General features: G+C 56.3%; 1 protein-coding gene across 1 annotated transcript; it reads left to right on the top strand.

Annotated features, from left to right (window-relative positions):
* Positions 1-94: 94 nt before the first annotated feature.
* On the top strand, positions 95-15,549 carry TADA2B (transcriptional adaptor 2B). The gene is made up of 2 exons (XM_061191945.1): positions 95-379; positions 12,227-15,549. Exons 1-2 carry the CDS (start codon positions 110-112, stop codon positions 13,217-13,219), a joined length of 1,263 nt encoding a protein of 420 aa, XP_061047928.1. The 5' UTR covers positions 95-109; the 3' UTR covers positions 13,220-15,549.
* The last annotated feature ends 2,246 nt before the right edge of the window (positions 15,550-17,795 follow it).

Raw genomic sequence — 17,795 nt, 5'->3', positions numbered from 1 at the left:
GGCGGCCGCGGCGGCGGGCGACGGTTGCTGGAGCGCGGCGGCGGGCCCGGGCGGCGGCGCGCTGACGGCGGTCGCGGCGGCGGCGGGCGCGGGCGGCGGGCGGGGGAAGATGGCGGAGCTCGGTAAGAAGTACTGCGTGTACTGCCTGGCCGAGGTGAGCCCGCTGCGCTTCCGCTGCACCGAGTGCCAGGACATCGAGCTGTGCCCCGAGTGCTTCTCGGCCGGCGCCGAGATCGGCCACCACCGCCGCTACCACGGCTACCAGCTGGTGGACGGCGGGCGCTTCACGCTGTGGGGGCCCGAGGCCGAGGGCGGCTGGACCAGCCGCGAGGAGCAGCTTTTGCTGGATGCCATCGAGCAGTTCGGCTTCGGAAACTGGGTGAGCAGCGGGCCGGGAGGCCGGCGCACCTGCGGGTTCGGCGCGGCCGCGGAGGGCCGGGGGGACAGGGCCAGTTCACGCCCCAGACCCGGCGCCGAGAGGTTAAGCCACCCGCCCAAGGTCACACAGCAGGAAGTAGCGGAGCGGGGATTCGGACCGTGGCTGTCTGACACCAGGGCCGTTTTCCCCGCCTTTGGGATTACTTCCGTAGGTGTCTGCCGAGTGCACCCCTTGGGCGAGACACCGGACGGAGTGGGAGTCGGGGGACACAGGCAGGTCCGCAGACTTGACAGCAGTAGGCGCCCGAGGAAGGAGTTGGTTTTGCCTGGAGGACAGTGGTGGTGAAGGCCAGACGAGCTCCACACGGCCCCGCGGCCTCTCCCACCGCCTCGCAGGCGCTCACCTTGCCCTCATGGCCCCGCTCGCTTTGTGGCCTGTGTCCCCTGCCAGGCACTTGTTCATCCTGGCGTCCCTGCGACACCAGGACCTCGTGTGAGGAGGGCTCAGTGGGTTCCGCCACAGGAGCGTCCCGTCCTGGGTTTTGGTCTCTTCCTCTGTCAGGAGGTTTCTGTGGGGACACTCATCTGAGAAGAAAAGGCGAGAGCTGGACTGGATTCGTTTACATCGGGCTCCTTGAGAGAGAGAGACGTGGCGGCGCTTCTCTAGGTGGTCCCTGAGGAGCGCTCTTTTCACTCTGCAGGAGGAAGCTCTCATCCCTATTAGAAGGGGAAAGCCTGGCTGTACTCTGGGCCGCAACCGCCAAGGATGTGCGGCCACCTCCAGGCATTGTGAGAAGTAGGGAGGAGAGACCTGACCCCAGCTCCCCAGATTTCCAGACCCTTCCACTTGATGGTCCCCCAGCTTCCCCGAACCAGTGTTTCATCTTGCTGCCACTTCTCCAGCAGTACAGCCGGCCCTCAGTATCCATGGGGGATGCGTTTCAGAACCCTCCCAGGCCACCAAAGTCCTCCAGTACTCAGTCCCTTGTATAAAATGGCGAAGCGGGGTTGAACCCACGGATACCAAGGACCGACCGTACGCCCCTCCTCCTGGGCTTACTGGAAGACATTCCACACTTCTCCCCACATTCCCAAACACACCCTGCCTTTATTTATGTCTGCTTTTGTTTCTATAAAGTGAGCCAGTCTTCAGGGACCAGTACCCGTTCCACAGCCCTGGAATCTTTACTCTTCTCCCCAACTCCTTAGAGACGCTGCTGTACAAATTCTCACCTAGGCACCAGCATCATGATGGCCACCCGCCAAAACCTTCCTTCTCACTTTGTCCTGAAATGCCATTTATTGATGTGTATTGAGCATCTGCTCTGTGCATGTTACAGAAAGGCTTCACCTGGGTCTGCAGGGGCTTACAGTGTTGTGAGCATTTGGTCCTGAGCCTGGAGTTGTGCCCTGAGCTCCAGCTTTCGATCGTGAACCCATCCCTGACATCCTCGTGCTTATCTCCCGGACATCTCGACGTTTCTTGACCCAGATCTCACACCTCGAGCAGTTACTCGGGCTACAAATGAAGAACCATCCTCAGGGCCTTCTGGGTCCAGTTCAGTAGCAGCCCTGTCTTCAGAATATTTCCAGAATCTAACCACTTGTCACAGCCTTAGTCCAGGCTGATGTTTATCTCTCGCCCGACCACTTTGGGAGCCTCCTTACTGGCCTCTCTGCTTCATGCTTGTGCCCTGCAGCCCATTCCAGGCAACAGGATCAGAGTGATCTTTGAGGACACGTCACGTCACATCAGCTTTCAGTGGCTTCCAGTTTTCTGGAGATGAAACTTGAGGGCCTGCAGGCCTTATAGTACCTACCTACCCCTGGGAGCCCAGCTGCTATCCTCCTTGATCATTTTTTAGTTCTTCTGCTTAGAGAGTTCTTCCGCCAGATCAGGGCTCGTGACTGGTCTTTCTTCTTATATATCAGTGCCTTAGAGAGCCTTCCCTTCCCCACTTATTCTTGCAGCTCTTATCTCTACAGCAGGAGCTCAAAATAGCTAGCGTGGACCAAGAGCCTTGCTGGGTGCCAGCCACCGTGCTGAGCTCTCCTGCGTTTCTTGTGAGATCTTCCCAGCAGCCCAGTGCAGCAGGTTTTAAACTGAATAGTTTGACTTCAGAGTCCGTGCTCCTAGCTGCACTGTCTGCACTGCCTGCCCTGCAGCACTGTGGAAAATACTCGAAAAACAAGCCGGGGACTAAAACATTTGTAGTGTATCGGAGGAAGCTGGGAGGGCGTTCTCGAAAGCAGTACTTTTCAAACTTTAACTTGCACATGAATCACCTGGGGAGCTTGTTAAAAATGCAGATTCCGACTCCCGGCTGGCAGCAGGCTCAGCTGTTACAAGAGACAAAGCCGGGTGCTTCTCCCTGCTGAACCGGTGGTGGGTTCTGGGGGAGGCTAGCCAGGCCTGGAGGTCCACAGGCCACGCCGAGGCGCCGGCTCTAGTGTCTGTAGCTGTGCTCTTTGGGGCTGCTTTACCCTGAGCTTCACTGTGCGTCATCAGAAGCTCCTCTGCTGCTCTGAGATGTGTGTCGTTTCCAGGTGTGCGCTCGTAAGCGGCGTGTCCCACGCTTGCCTTCGTTAGCGAGCGCCGGTTCTGGGTGACGCTCCTCCCAGCAGCCCTGTGGGGTGGCTCTCAGTTTACAGCTGAAGAACAGCGACTCCGAGAACTTAAAGTACTCGTGCAGGATGCCCCAGCTTTCCACGCGGTGGAGCCAGGGTGTAGACACAGGCCTGACCCTGGAGCCTGGGCCTTAACTAACCTCCTGGGGTATAGAGGGACGCGGGAGCCAGGTCTGGACCCGGCTCGGCGGGAGGTGAGTGGGTGGGGCGGGGCGGCTGCAGGAACCGGCTTTCACGGGCCGAGTGTGGAGTGTGGAGAAAGGCAGTGGGGACGGTGGCGCAGAGGAAGGTGACACCCTTCATTCCGATCTCTCCGATGGTTCGTGTGAGCGCGGGGTCGTGGGGACTTCGTGGGGACAGGCCGCCGTGACGCCCGGGCCATCTGCTCACGCCGCGTCCCGGGGCTGCGGGCCCGGCCGAGGGGTGCCGGCAGTAAGGCCGGGAGGGTTTGGGGACGAGCCGCGGGGGTCGGGGGGACACACAGCTGTGACGGTGAGACCGGGGCAGGGCTGGCGGGTGGGCCCACAGGGGCTCATCACCGTGGGTATTGAGACCTCCTCCCCCCAGGGCAGCCGGTCGTGTGGTGGACGCTGTGCAGATTCAGAATGAGACACGGATCCTACGGGAACGCAGACACAGACGTAAACACAAGGGTGAAATAGTCTACGTGTGTTGATTGGTTGCTGGAGCATCGAACAGCTTGAGGGAGGCCCGGGCTCCTGCAGACAGACGGTGGTCAGGAGGACTCTAGGAGGAGGTGGGGTTCAAGCTGGCCTTGAAGCTAGATTTCAAATTGAAAAAGGATGCGAAGTTCTCTTTGGGCTCTGCGGGGGCTTGTGCTTGTGCACATACATTCGGCCTAATTATCGGAGGCAGGTGGAATGTCCTGAACAAGGAGTTTTACTCTTGTAGATGACAGTAGGCATCCGGCAGCCGGGTGATGCCGGCTATGTAGGTGATCGCTGCGCTGTGCAGTCGTTGGTTCATTTGTTCATCCGGCACTTACTTGGGGCCCGTTTTGTGTCAGCCCCTGTGCTAGGTGCACAGAGTAGCCCCTGGGTGAGGTCTGGAAATAGGTGTTTACAGACATTCTCAGGGAGTCCTAATGCAGTGGGTCAGCAGAGCCTCGTTTGGGGACCATGAGAACGGTCACCTTCTCAACCAGGCGAAAGTCCCTTCTGTATGCTGGTGGGAACGGGTAAGTCCATCCTGTGAGCCTCCCGACAGCGGGGTTCTTAATTGCCATTAAGAATGGGGAGGAGGCGGAGGGAAGAGCCTGGATGGAGAAACCAGCTAGAATGAATACGGTTATGCAGAGCAGTGGGATTGAGAATACCCTGGACGGCTTGTTAAACACGAATCCTGTCCCCCCTCCCCCTCCGGGTTCTGAAGTCAGCAGGTCTGAGGCTTGGTGTGAGAATCTGCATTTCTAACCACTTCACAGGTGATGCTGCTGCTGGCCCAGGGACCCTACTTAAAAACCACTGATGTGGAGTAAGGCGTGTGCCTTTTATATATATATATATATATATATATATATATATATATATATATATATTTTTTTTTTTTTTTTTTTTTTTTTTTTTGCTGTGTTGGGTCTTCGTTTCTGTGCGAGGGCTTTCTCAAGTTGCGGCGAGCGGGGGCCACTCTTCATCGCGGTGCGCGGGCCTCTCACTGTCGCGGCCTCTCTTGTTGCGGAGCACAGGCTCCGGACGCGCAGGCTCAGTAGTTGTGGCTCACGGGCCCAGTTGCTCCGCGGCATGTGGGATCTTCCCAGACCAGGGCTCGAACCCGTGTCCCCTGCATTGGCAGGCAGATTCTCAACCACTGCGCCACCAGGGAAGCCCAGGCGTGTGACTTTTAAAACTTCTATTATTTAAAAAAAAGTATATATTTTTATTGTGGTAAAACATACATGACATAAACTTTGCCATTTTAAGCATTTGTAAGTGTCCAGTTCGGTGGCGTGAGTACATTCACGTTGGGCAGCCATCACCACCATCATCCCCAGAACATCTTCGCAGACAGAAACTCTGTCCCCCGTTTCCACCTCCCCCAGCCCCTCGTAGTTGCTCTTCTACTTTGTGTCCCTATGGGTTTGCCTGTCCTAGGGACCTCACGTAAGTGGGTTCATGTAATAATGTTTGTGCTTTCGTGACTGGCTTGCTTCACTTAGGATAATGTTCCCCAGGTTCGTCAGTGTTGTAGCAGGTGTCAGGACTTCCTTCCTCTTTAAGGCTGAATAATACTTCATTGTGTGGATGTACCACCTTTTGTTTATCCAGTCTTCCATCGATGGGCACTTCGGTTGCTTCCACTTTTGGCTGTTGGGAATGATGCTGCAGTGAACGTAGGTGTACAGATATCTCCTGGAGTCCTTATTATTTTGGGTAAATACCAGGAGGTGGAATTGCTGGATCTGTGTAATTTTTTTGAGGACCTGCCATGCTGTTTTTTTGCAGTGGGGCACACAGCTTTTTCAAGCTCTTTCACAGGTAGCCTGATTTGACCTGAGAGGCTTTAGTCCCCTTGAGGGCCAGTCCCCTGTGTGAGCTGGTGAATCCTGAGTGAGTTTAGGGAGGTGGACAGGGAACCTGGAACTGGGGGGAGGCTTACAGAACTTTCCAGCTAAAGAACCTAGCAGACAGGATTGGTGGCCCAGGGAAACAGGGCCCCTGGAGTGGCTGATGACCTGGAAGCACAGACGAGAGACCCGTGTTAGTCACCAACCTCTGCGGTCGGAGGCGGCCCTGACCCGGACAGCAGCGCATCCCGGAGGAGGGGTCGGGCTGGAAGGCAGGGGAAGGTCTGGGGCCTACGATGCAGGGTGGGCGGCCCAGGGCGTCCTCCCAGCCCCCAGAGGCAGGCGGGCTGTTCTCTTCACTGTAAAAGGTGACCGGCCGGGGCCGGAGGAGGCAATGGCCGCGTCCAGGGCCCCGTGTGAGCGCGCGGGGCTCCGGCGCAGGGGGCTGGCCCGGCCCGGGGTCCTCGTAGCCAGTCCGGGAGAAGGGCACACGCGCATGTGGGGGCGCAGAGGCCCAGGCGGGGCTGCAGGTCTGGGTCCGGGTCCAGGTCCGGGTCCGAAGCCCAGGTTTAGTCCACGGGGCAGGCGGACGAGTGTAAGGAGTGACTGAGGGAGGCCGGTGCCCGGGCTCCTGCTCGCGTCCCTGTCACAGGCTCTGGCCCTTTGTCCCGGTGGCGGGCGGCCCGGGCGCTCCTCTGGGCGCGAGGAGAGCCATCGGGGGAGCCGGCCGCAGAGCGCCCTCTGGGCTCTGAGTCCGCCCTGGACCCCGCTCTCTCCCGGCCCCGCAGGCCACTCACTCTCTGCTGCCCCGGGGCCCCTGTGGCATCCTGGCTGCTCCCGGGGTCTCTGCCCCAGCCCCTGGGGCTGCTGGGTTGCTTCTGTCCCCTTGAGGCGTCTTCCCTTAAAGAAAAAGGAAGCTGGAGCCGTGCCTCTCTCGGGAGATGCAGCGCACGCCCGCTCCAGGCCTGGCCCCTGAGCCTCCGGAGCGAAGCTGGCCTCCGGACCTCCACCTCCCAGGCAGACGCTGCCGCCGAGAAAGGATGTGCGCTCTTCAGGATGCTCTAGAGCAGAACCGCCAGCCTGCACAGGAAGGGGTGCTCTGTGACGCTAGAGACAGTCGTTCTGTTAAAGGCACTGGTTTGTGCACAGAGATTGGACTGAATTCTCTGCCCGGGAAGAAGTAGGTCGTGCAGTGCCCTCACACATCCCGGAGGTCAGAGAGGGAGCCGTGGCCGCACTTCTGTGATGCGGTCCGTATGGAAAGGAGAGCGGGAGCCCGGCGGCGGGGCCTTGCGCTGCCTTTTGAACGTCTCAGAAAGCAGTTGACTGCACGGCCTGCTCTTGGTGTGCCCTGCGCCACTGGGTGGGCGAGTGCCGGCCGGTGCCCTGGGGGGTAGCTTCACCTAGGGTTATTCTCCCAGTCCGTAAAACGTGGGGAGTAAAAGTCATGGTACCTCGTGGGAACTGCTAGGAGGATGAAATGAGGTGACAGATGCAAAGGCTCGTACACGTTAACTGTTACTATTCATGATGATTTTTGTTTTATCCTGACCAAACCCTTTAAGAGGAGGAATTACAGATCAAGAAGCAGAGGTTGAGAGGATAAGGATCCCACGCTAGTAAGTAATTGAGCCAGAATCTGAACCTAGTTCTGGGGATCATCGAAGCCTCCCTGGAGGAGATGATCTGGGTCTTGAGAATAAACACAGGTTGTGGAAGTGACGCTGACAGCTTCGTAGTAGTAACAGTAGCCAACATCCGTGGGGGCAAACTGTGCCCGACACTGGGCTAAGCACTGTGCGTGTGTTACCTCATTAACTCCCCCTTCTGTCCCGTGAAGGAGGTGGTGGCATTACCTCCGTAATTCAGACAAGGAGACTGAGGCACAGAGAAGTGATTCGTCTGAGTTACTGCGCAGTGAAGGGGTGGAGGCAGGAGTGGGTCACGAAGCCCGGCCCCAGCCTGTGCACGTGGAGAATGGTTGGCATTTGTGTGGAGGATGTCGGCACAGCAGCCCGCCGAGCAGACCTTCAGGTCAGGAGGGGCAGAGGCCGCCTCGGGCGAGAGCGGCCAGCACGGAGGGGAGAGACCCCGAGGCAGCCCCGCTGGCGGGAGCGGGCCGGCCCACAGTGCTGCCGGTTCTCTGGACTGTTCTTTCTTCCTTTCCCTGCTCAGGTGCTGCCGGCTGGCATGAGTGCGCCTGGAAAGGCCGGAGGGCGTGCAGAGCAGCCAGAGAGCCTGGGGGAGCTGTTGCCCACTGGGGCCCCCTTCCTCTCCTGGAGAGGCTGCATCCTGGCCTGGGTCTAGTGACCTTGGAAAGTAGACCTCACGGGCCCAGTTCAGTGTCTGAGCAACACGTTTTCCTTTATTTTTCTGAGGACTTCAGGAAGCAGCATACTTAACTCTCTTTACCTTTTTGCAAAGATGGGAGTCTCTTTTTTTCTAAGCATTTAGCGTTAGACTTTGGGCTGCTTACCGGTGTGTTACTGCGTGCTGCGGCGGGAGCGGAGCCAACCGCAGGATACAGCTGTGTTCCTTGTTTAGTTCTAGTTGTACTTGAAGTGAACTTTCTCTTCAAATCTCTTTCCCCCAAACTCACTTTTGTTGCTTCTGCCTGCCCACCCGTCTGTCTGTCCGTCTGTCCATCCTTCTGTTCATCTGTGCCTTCATCCATCCATCCTCTGTCCATCTGTCTATCCATCTATCTGGATTAAGCAACAACTTTGACCTTGAACATGTGAGGGAAAGAACTTCCCTCCCATTCACCCTCCTGCTGTCACATGGGACGCTATAACGTGGTGATGGGCCACTTCTCTCACTTGTGTGACCACTGACACGTGAAGATTGAAGGGTGTGACGAGCAGGGTGCTGGGCCTGTGGTAGGAGTGCTGTTGCTGTTTTTAACCATCATCTTTTAAAATATGTTCATTACTGTGGTTTCGCTTCCCTGAACCTGTCTACCTTCTGTGGACTCCTATTAGAATCAGAGCTGGGTCATCGCTGTCATTTAGACTATTCCATTATGACCCTCACTGTTTGAGGGTCCTTGGAAACTAAGATCTTGCGTGCTTTCCTGGGCCTTTTTCACTGCTCATTGAGCTAATGTGGTGGCCCTGGGGGGGCGATTCTCTCAGCAGTAGCTGGCAGCCAGTGTCTCTCCCAGCGGCGGCCTTCCTTAGGCAGTGGCTGACGTGATTGCTGACGGGGGTCCCTGGGCTCCTGGTGACAGGGCGCTAGCCCCACTGATCTGTGGCTGCCTAAATACCCATCGCCCGGGTCCATCTGGAGCCAGAGACCCCCTTTGTTACCTGAAGAGGAGCTGGATAACTGAGGAGTCAGCGCAGGGCCCACAGCTGTGTGGCCCGCTTGCCCGGCGGGGCTGGGAACCCAGGCCGCCCGCCTGGCCTGCACGCAGCCGCGGGAGTGTGGATATTTGCAGAGCAAGGCGTGGAGCCACGGAAGCGTTGGGGTGTCGCCCCCCGGAACACAAGAGCTGTGTCTTTTAAGGGCTCTGTATGTTTCTCCTTTAAACATTTTGGATGAAAATCTTAGACCTGTGTAAACAGAGAATTGAGGCAGAATTTAACTTTACTTAAAAAATACTTGCAGTTTTACTCGAAAGAAGTGAAAAACCAGCACACAGAATCCCTCCCGAAATGTGAGCATCTGCATCCGCTCAGTGCAGGAAGCCAGCATTGGCCCAGAGCCATTAGCTCACGCAAGGACAGGCCCGGGGTCCCACCAGCACCCCCGCTGAGGTAGCTGCCACGTCTCGTCCGCTCTGGGGCTGCACGCTTCCTTCCGTGTCTCTGGGCCCGGGACACCTGTGGGGAGTGCTGGCCCGGTGCTTGTGGGGCGTCTGTAATTTGGGGTTGGCTGCCGGGCCCTGGCCTCACAGTGGTGAACAGAGCCGACCAGGGTCCCCTCTCCTGATGCTTCCCTCTGCTTGGGACTTTTCCTTAGTTTTAAAAATGGGCAGTACGTTCATAACATTGAAAACGCTAAGTCATAAGAAGGTGTGCAGTGAAGTGGCCCCCTGCCAACCCCACCCGATGCCCTGGGGGACGGGGCTGGAGTCGTGTGTCCTTAGAAGGTGTCTGATGCACCACAGGCGGAGAGCTTTCTGTCTCCCAGCCGTTTGGGCACGAGGGCAGCAGCGTGAACACACCCTTCTGCTGCGTGCGTTTTCAGCTGCCCCACGTGGGAGCAAACGCTGGTGAGGTCCCGAGAGCCCTCGCCGGGAGGACGCGCCGTGCATCCCCGGCCTGCGGCCCCCGGGCTTCCTTGCTGCCTCCACAGCCTCTGCTCTCTGTTCCCAGTGTCGGGATTGATGGAGAGAACCTCAGATCAATAAAAATACCTTGGTTTGGTCAGATGCAGCTTTGCTGCCGAGCGTCCTTCTGTTCTTTCAGGGTTTAAATTTTACCCTCAGTGTGGTGCTCTGAGCATCTGATGATTTCTGGGAGGCAGGTCGCTGGGGTTCAGGGCGGACAGCAGACTTGCTGGAGGGCAGAGCTCTCACAGCAGGTCTGCACCGGACCAGGGACGGGGCCCAGATCGGGGGCCCAAGTTCCTACCCACGCAGCCTGGGTGGAAGCTGCGGTGAGGGGGAGAGGCTGAGGGGCACGGCTCCCGGAGCTGGCAGCTCAGACCAGGCGCAGGCGGGCAATCCCGCTCCCCAGACACGCTCACCAGGGTGACATGCTCCCGAAAGGGCGTGGGTCAGGGACAGTCTTCCCAGTGTGTCACACGGGCTCCTGGGCCCCAAGGTGGAGTCGGGGGAAGACCGTTACCGTCCACGAGAGCCTCACCGGCCGCTGAGGGGGGCCTCCTGCTCCTTTACTGTGGGACTCAAGGCTCCGAGGAGGGAGTGGCCAGCCTGGGTCAGTGACAGTAGCTGTTGGGAATGGTTGTGACTTGCTTTTGTTTTGTTGTTTTTTGGATGAAATGCTTCCTGGGGAAGGATAATGACAGAGTTGATGCTAAGAGTGATTTTTTTTTTTGAGTGTCTTTTTTTTTTTTTTTATAAATTTATTTATTTTATTTTATTTATTTTTGGCTGTGTTGGGTCTTCGTTGCTGCGCACGGGCTTTCTCTGGTTGTGGCGAGCGGGGGCTACTCTTTGTTGCTGTGCGCAGGCTTCTCATTGCGGTGGCTTCTCTTGTTGTGGAGCACGGGCTCTAGAGCGCAGGCTCTGTAGCTGTGGCTCGCGGGCTCAGTAGTTGTGGCTCGCGGGCTCTAGAGCGCAGGCTCAGTAGTTGTGGCGCACGGGCTTAGTTGCTCCGCAGCATGTGGGGTCTTCCCGGACCAGGGCTCGAACCCGTGTCCCCTGCATTGGCAGGCGGATTCCCAACCACTGTGCCACCAGGGAAGCCCGCTAAGAGTGATTTTTAAAGAAGAAACCATGTAGTTTCTCCATGAGACAGAGTCTAGCTTTAGCTCTGGTCCTCCCTTTTCCCTGCATGGTGCTCAGAAAGAGGCCTTGCAGTTAGGTCCTGGTCCTGCCTTCTTTGTTCCGGTGCCTTTCAGCCCCGCCCTCTGCGCAGCACCTCCGGGAGGGACGCTGGGTCTGGTCACTGTGCCAGGAATCCTTCCTAATGCTTCCCTACCCTTCATGCCCAGTTTGTCAGCAGCGTCAGCCCGAGGAGACTGGCTGGTTTCTTGGGTTCCAGTTTGGCCTTTGGGGGTGCAGGGACCATCCCGATCTCGGGGGGCGGGGGGGCGCGCGTTTCTGGGGCGGAAGGCAGCCTGTGTGGCGCCCCGGCGGCTGCCAGAGCCGGGAGGGCAGAGCGCGGGGTGAGCGAGGCGGGCGGGGTGCTGAGTGGCTGCCGGTGAATGAGTGTGCATTTTGGGCAGTTACTTTCTGAAGTGGCTTTAGCGGTTGACTTTGAGGAAGAGGCCTCTTGGCAGAAGGAAAAGATTGAGGGAGTTGTACAATTTCCTCCCATTAATAACCCTGTGTTCGCGGGCAGTTACCTTCTGTAGGAATGAACGCCTGCTTGCAGCCTGGGCGTTTCCAGCCGCCAGGCCACGGGGGCTGTCAGAAGTGATGGCCCGCCTTCCCCTTTGAAAGGCTCTTTCCCACTCAACCCGACTGCCCCCTAGGAAAGGGACAGGCGGACCCTCGGGGCCGGGGTGTCGAAGACCGGGCCTCAGCCCTTTCTGTTGGGAGGCGGGCAGCGCGCTGGAGACCCGGGCGCGTCTGTTGTCTGGTCTGGGAATGGAGAGGTGGGCTGGGATGAGGCGGGCGCCCCAGGGCTCTGGCTGTGCGCCCGCATCCTGTGAGCCCCTCAGCCAGACAGCCGCCCCGAGAGCGGGGCGTGCGGCGGGCAGATCGGCCCGTGCCAGGGGCCTCCGCTGGCTGTCTTAGGGAGCCCGGAGCAGAGTCGGGATCTCAGGCGCGGGTTCCAGCCCCGCTCTGCCGCCAGCTCGCACCGTGACCGCGCGCACGTTGGCGCCTCTCTGGGTCCTCAGTTTCTCACGGGCGGAATCCTCGAAGGTTCCCTCTAGCGCTGACTTCTGCGTGATCAGCCCAGCCCAAAAGAATGTGCAGGAGGAGTGTCTCTGGGGAGGGGACCATAATGATGCCATAGGAAGTAGTTCAGGTGAACCTCTGTGAAAGCGTTAAGGGAATCGCACGAACCCTGAGTCTGACACTCTGACTTTGGAAATGACCTCTGACCTTTGCCGTTGTAGGAGGATATGGCTGCTCACGTTGGCGCTTCCCGGACTCCCCAGGAAGTGATGGAGCATTATGTAAGCATGTACATCCACGGAAACCTGGGGAAAGCCTGCATCCCCGACACCATCCCCAATCGGGTGACAGACCACACCTGCCCCAGTGGAGGCCCCCTGTCTCCCAGCCTCACCACCCCCTTGCCTCCCCTAGACATCTCGGTGGCCGAGCAGCAGCAGCTGGGCTACATGCCGCTGCGGGACGACTACGAGGTCGAGTACGACCAGGACGCCGAGACGCTCATCAGCGGGCTCTCGGTCAACTACGACGACGACGACGTGGAGATCGAGCTGAAGCGCGCGCACGTGGACATGTACGTGCGGAAGCTCAAGGAGCGGCAGCGGCGCAAGAACATCGCGCGCGACTACAACCTGGTGCCCGCCTTCCTGGGCAAGGACAAGAAGGAGAGGGAGAAGACGGCCAAGCGCAAGGTCACCAAGGAGGAGAAGGAGCTGCGGCTGAAGCTGCGGCCGCTCTACCAGTTCATGTCCTGCAAGGAGTTCGACGACCTGTTTGAGAACATGCACAAGGAGAAGATGCTGCGCGCCAAGATCCGGGAGCTGCAGCGGTACCGGCGCAACGGCATCACCAAGATGGAGGAATCGGCCGAGTACGAGGCGGCCCGGCACAAGCGGGAGAAGCGGAAGGAGAACAAGAACACGGCCGGCTCCAAGCGGGGGAAGGAGGACAGCAAGGACAGCGAATTCGCCGCCATCGAGAACCTGCCCGGCTTCGAGCTGCTGTCGGACCGCGAGAAGGTGCTCTGCAGCTCCGTGAACCTGAGCCCCGCTCGCTACGTGACCGTGAAGACCATCATCATCAAGGACCACCTCCAGAAGCGGCAGGGCATCCCCTCCAAAAGCCGCCTGCCCAGCTACCTGGACAAGGTCCTGAAGAAAAGGATTTTAAACTTCCTCACGGAGAGTGGTTGGATTTCCAGGGATGCTTCCTGAAGGCGAGTCGCTGTGAGACCTGGAATGATGCTGAAAAGCTTGTGAGCCAAAATGACCGGGGAAGGGGGGGGTAGGGGAGGGGCGAGGAAACGCTTTTTTTCCCCGTTGCTCTTTTTTAAACAAATTGAGTTCTTTTTGGGGGATATAAATTCTTTTTATGGTCCTCTTTAGAAGCAATAGTAACACTCTTATATCGGATCGTGGGGGAGACAAGTATCTATTTTAACTTAGTCCTGAAAGTAATACTTTAAGATGACGATTTGCCTTTAAGTGTTCAGTTTGGAGACTATTACGAGATTGGGTAATTTCCCTTTATTTGTGAGTTTCTTCCCTTTGGTACATGACTGTTGTGCTGTGGGCAGAGGGACGCCTTGCCCTGCCGGGCTGCCAGCTTCGCCCTGTGACCTGACACCCCGGCACAGCCCGGCACGTGGCACTTTAGATGGGGGCCGGGCAGGGCAGGTGGAAGAGAGGCCGGGGAAGGACAGGACAGGGTGTCCGCAGGGACTGGAGAGGAAGAATCTGGTGTGGAACAAGTTGGCCAAATGGAGCGTCCGTAGTTCCCGAATCCGCCCCGGCTTGTTCCCGGGGGGCTCACCGTGGGAGGAGCAGCGGCCCTTGGCAGGCTCCCTTGGGTCTCAGGGGACACCGGGCCCAGCACGGACTGCCAGAATGCTGGGGCTGCTTTTTGCTGCTCTGAGAACTTGCATGCATTTTACTTGGAAGAACTCGTTTTAAAAGGTTCACGGCTGAGAGTTCTCTGGGTTCTGGCGTTAGCTCCCCCCCGGGTTTTCACCCCGGTTGCAGGTACCTCTTTCGCTGCGACTGTGGCCCTGCATCTTACTTGGGGTGGCGTCAGGCGCTCAGCTTGGCGAGGGCGAGGCCTGGGCACCGCTTCTCTGGGTCACCGTTTTGACCCACACTCAGAGGTGGCTTCTGCCCGGCCCTGTTTAGAGATGCTCCCAGGGGCGCTCTTTCGCGGACCTGGACGGCACCTTCCTTCTGGAACCGGAGGAGTCCCTCGTCTTCCCGCTGCTCAGGGCTCTCGTGTCCAAGGCCCTGCTTTAGAGTTGCTGGAGTGGCCAGAGCCCAGCGGTCGGTTCCTCCCGGGGCACGTCCTGCCTCTCCTCCCTCACAGCTACCAAGACTGTTTACCTCCCAGAGTGTCTGGGCTTGAAGTTACGTTAAAGTGAAGTTATTTGAAAGAAAACCTCATCATTTCCAAGGACGACTTAATTACGGTGCCTTTTCCTTTCTTCTTACGTTCTTCTGTCCTCTAGGGTAAAATTTTCAGCATTAAGTAAGCCCTTCAGATACACTGTATATGGCTTTAGTTGTAAACTGCGTGGCACGCCGGCAGGGAAGCGCTCCCTGTGACCTAACGAGGAGCCCGGCACGTCTGTGTGAGCACGCAGTAGCGGGCAGCGCTCTTGCTCCCGGGCGCCCCGCAGGGTAACGGCGGCCGGCAGAGCGCGGGTCCTGTCTACCGCTGAGCAGAGAGATGGAGACCGTGCTACGTGTCCGCAAGTGTTCCAGCCAGTGGCTCTCACCTGGGGTTCCTGGACTGGCAGCCTCGGCATCCCCTGGGAACCTGCTAGAAATTCAGGTACTCGGGCCCCGCCCCCGTCCTCAGAAACGCTAGGGCTGGGGCCCGTGGAGCTGTGTTTTTACTGGCCTTCCAGGTGACCAGGATGCAGGCTGAAGTTTGGGAACTACTGGCTTTAGCTACTCTGATGTCATTGATTTTCTACATCAGATTCCTAGTTTGATGAGGTTTTAACTTTAGTCTTATTTTTATATAAAATGGTTGACTGCCAGACTTTCATGAAGCTTGAGAAGCAAAGCTCCCTGTAAATGTGCGTGGCCCTGGCTGAGAGCTGTCAAATGAAAAACTTTTGTGTTTAAGCAGGTTTTCAGTATGTGTATCTTTTTGATGGTATGAAGAATTTATTTAGGCTTGACTGTTTTTAAACAAACACCATAATGAATGTATAATTTATGTTAAAGTATTAACGCTTCGTTACAAGGGAAATGTAATTTTACGATTGGTTGCCTCTTATCCCATCAACTCCAGCTATTACTGTCACATTGGTCCTTACCCTGCTGTTAGCTCGGAGCCTTTAAATTTCTATATTTAATTCTCATGATAAATTAGTCACCATAATCCCATGGAATTAATTAGGTCTTTTCAGAATTTAAACTCTTTGTGAGTCACAAAAGATAATCAGCTATTCAGAATAATGCTCTGGGTGGCCAACATTCCGAGAATGTATTAAAACCGAAACTCTGCCTACTATTCTTATTTCCCTTTTACATATTAAACAGGTTGAGAACCAAATAGTGTCACTGCTTGCTTTTTACCGCCTGCCCCTGGAGCCTTAGCTTTTCAGTCTCATAGATGCTATGAGCCAGCCTTCAAAATCAGGATGGGGGACAGACAGACAGCCCGTGACGTCTTAGTGTGGCATTTCCGTGTCACACCAGTTTTTCCTCCAAACTGTGAGGAGTTAAAATAGATTTCAGTTAAGCAGAAAACCCTTCACGCCACTCTCCTTCCCTGAAAGAAGCGGAACACCCAGAGCTCTCTTGGAGCCAGGCCGGGAGAGCCTACGGTGAGTAGACAGCGCTGCCTCTGTCATCTACACTGTGCTACGAATCCAGGCCGCGATTACGCAAAACCCAGGAACTCGACGACAGTGCGGCCCACGGGTCTTTAACTGCCAGTGTCAGTGTGTACAAAATTAAATGTTTTCCTGTTAGCAGTGACTGTGGATGAGTGAAACAGTAAACAAATAGCTGATCACCTTTAAGCGAGACCATCTCTAGGTTTAGCGGCTTTTTGCAGGCGCAGCTCTAGGTGAAAAGGGATGGGAGGGGACTGCACACGTTCACGGAAATTAGTTTGAAAATTACTTTTTAAAAAAAATTATTTATTTTTTTATGTTTGGCTGTGTTGGGTCTTCGTTTCTGTGCGAGGGCTTTCTCTAGTTGCGGCTAGCGGGGGCCACTCTTCATCGCGGTGCGCAGGCCTCTCACTATCATGGCCTCTCTTGTTGCGGAGCACAGGCTCCAGACGCGCAGGCTCAGTAGTTGTGGCTCACGGGCCTAGTTGCTCCGCGGCATGTGGGATCTTCCCAGACCAGGGCTCGAACCCGTGTCCCCTGCATTGGCAGGCAGATTCTCAACCACTGCGCCACCAGGGAAGCCCCGAAAATTACTTTTCTTATTCACCCCATTTTACAGATGAGTCCAGGGAGGCGAAAGGCTGTGCTCACAGCCACAGCGTGAAGAGCAGGCGTACCTCTCGGCTGTTTCTCAATATGCTGTACTGCTGCCTTTAGTTCCGGGCTATGCCCTTGACCAAGTTATTTAAAGCAGCTTAAAAGAAAAGGGGGACGGGCTTCCCTGGTGGCGCAGTGGTTAAGAATCTGCTTGCCAATGCAGGGGACCGGGAAGATCCCACGTGCCGTGTACCAACTAAGCCCGTGCGCCACAACTACTGAAGCCCACGCGCCTAGAGCCCGTGCTCCGCAACAGGAGAAACCACCGCAGTGAGAAGCCCGCGCACCGCAACGAAGAATAGCCCCCGCTCGCCGCAACTAGAGAAAGACTGCACGCAGCAACGAAGACACAACGCAGCCAAAAATAAATAAATTTATAAAAAGGAAAGGGGGAAATTTCTTGAAATGGTATAAATTGGAATTTTAATTATGGGAATATTACCTACACCTTTCACATCGACTGCCCACCTTTTTTGTGCAGTAAATCGAAGTTAACAGTATTGACCTTTAACCCTAGAAGTACCTCTCAGAAGCAAAGCTAGTGGAAGGTTACTTTTTTCCCTCGTTTATAAGAGTGCCTCAATCACTCAACTTTTCCCCTAACGTGAAGAACGGAGGGTCCTACGGCGAGTCACAGGGTCAGCGCCTGCCGGTCGTGTGTCCTTGCTGCTGCTCCCGAGTGTCCACGGTCCCCTCCCGGGACAGAAGCCAACACGTTTGCGTGTGTCAGGCACACAGCTGCAGGATTGAGCAAAGACCCGGGAAGCTAAGTCACACTTTGCTTAGTAAGGGTCTCCTTCCTCTCCTCCACCAAAGCACATAGCTAGCAGAACGTAGGAAAATAAACAGGGCTTTAATCCTCTGAAATAAAATTTTAAATTTTAACATTTCAAACATACCAAGCACACAGTCCTCAGATTTCTAAGAAAGTCCATCTTACTAGGGAAAGTACCTTCTGATCATTAGTAACTAGTTGGGTATAGATTTAAACCTTTCTATAAAGAGACGAACAAACAGGACAAAAGTAACTGAGCGTGTCAAATTCAGTTACTGGCAAAATAAGGAGGTGAGGACGTTAGGGTGTGCCCGCGGGTCTCACATCTCCCAAAGCCAGAAGATGATCGCTCTCAGCAGCGAGACAGTAACTGATCATAAACGAACTCAAATACGTTCTTCACCAAGGGCATCGTACAACTTTTCTTAGCAAGAAAAATGTTTAAACTCTTGCCTTGCCGTCACTGAGTGACGGGTGGTGGGCTAAGCAGTCCAGGAACTCGCGTGCTACAGTGAGACGC

Source organism: Eubalaena glacialis, chromosome 5 (assembly GCF_028564815.1).
Source record: "Eubalaena glacialis isolate mEubGla1 chromosome 5, mEubGla1.1.hap2.+ XY, whole genome shotgun sequence".
Classification (NCBI taxonomy): Eukaryota; Metazoa; Chordata; class Mammalia; order Artiodactyla; family Balaenidae; genus Eubalaena; species Eubalaena glacialis.
The sequence above is the reverse complement of the archived record's forward strand: the minus strand, read 5'-3'. Positions and strand labels throughout refer to the sequence as shown.

What these genes read in the sequence shown, in the direction of transcription:
- TADA2B (XM_061191945.1), top strand. Translation starts at nt 110, where the DNA reads ATGGCGGAGCTCGGTAAGAAGTACTGCGTGTACTGCCTGGCCGAGGTG. An exon ending in AGTTCGGCTTCGGAAACTGG is followed by an intron (nt 380 to 12,226) that starts GTGAGCAGCGGG and finishes TTGCCGTTGTAG; the next exon opens with GAGGATATGGCTGCTCACGT.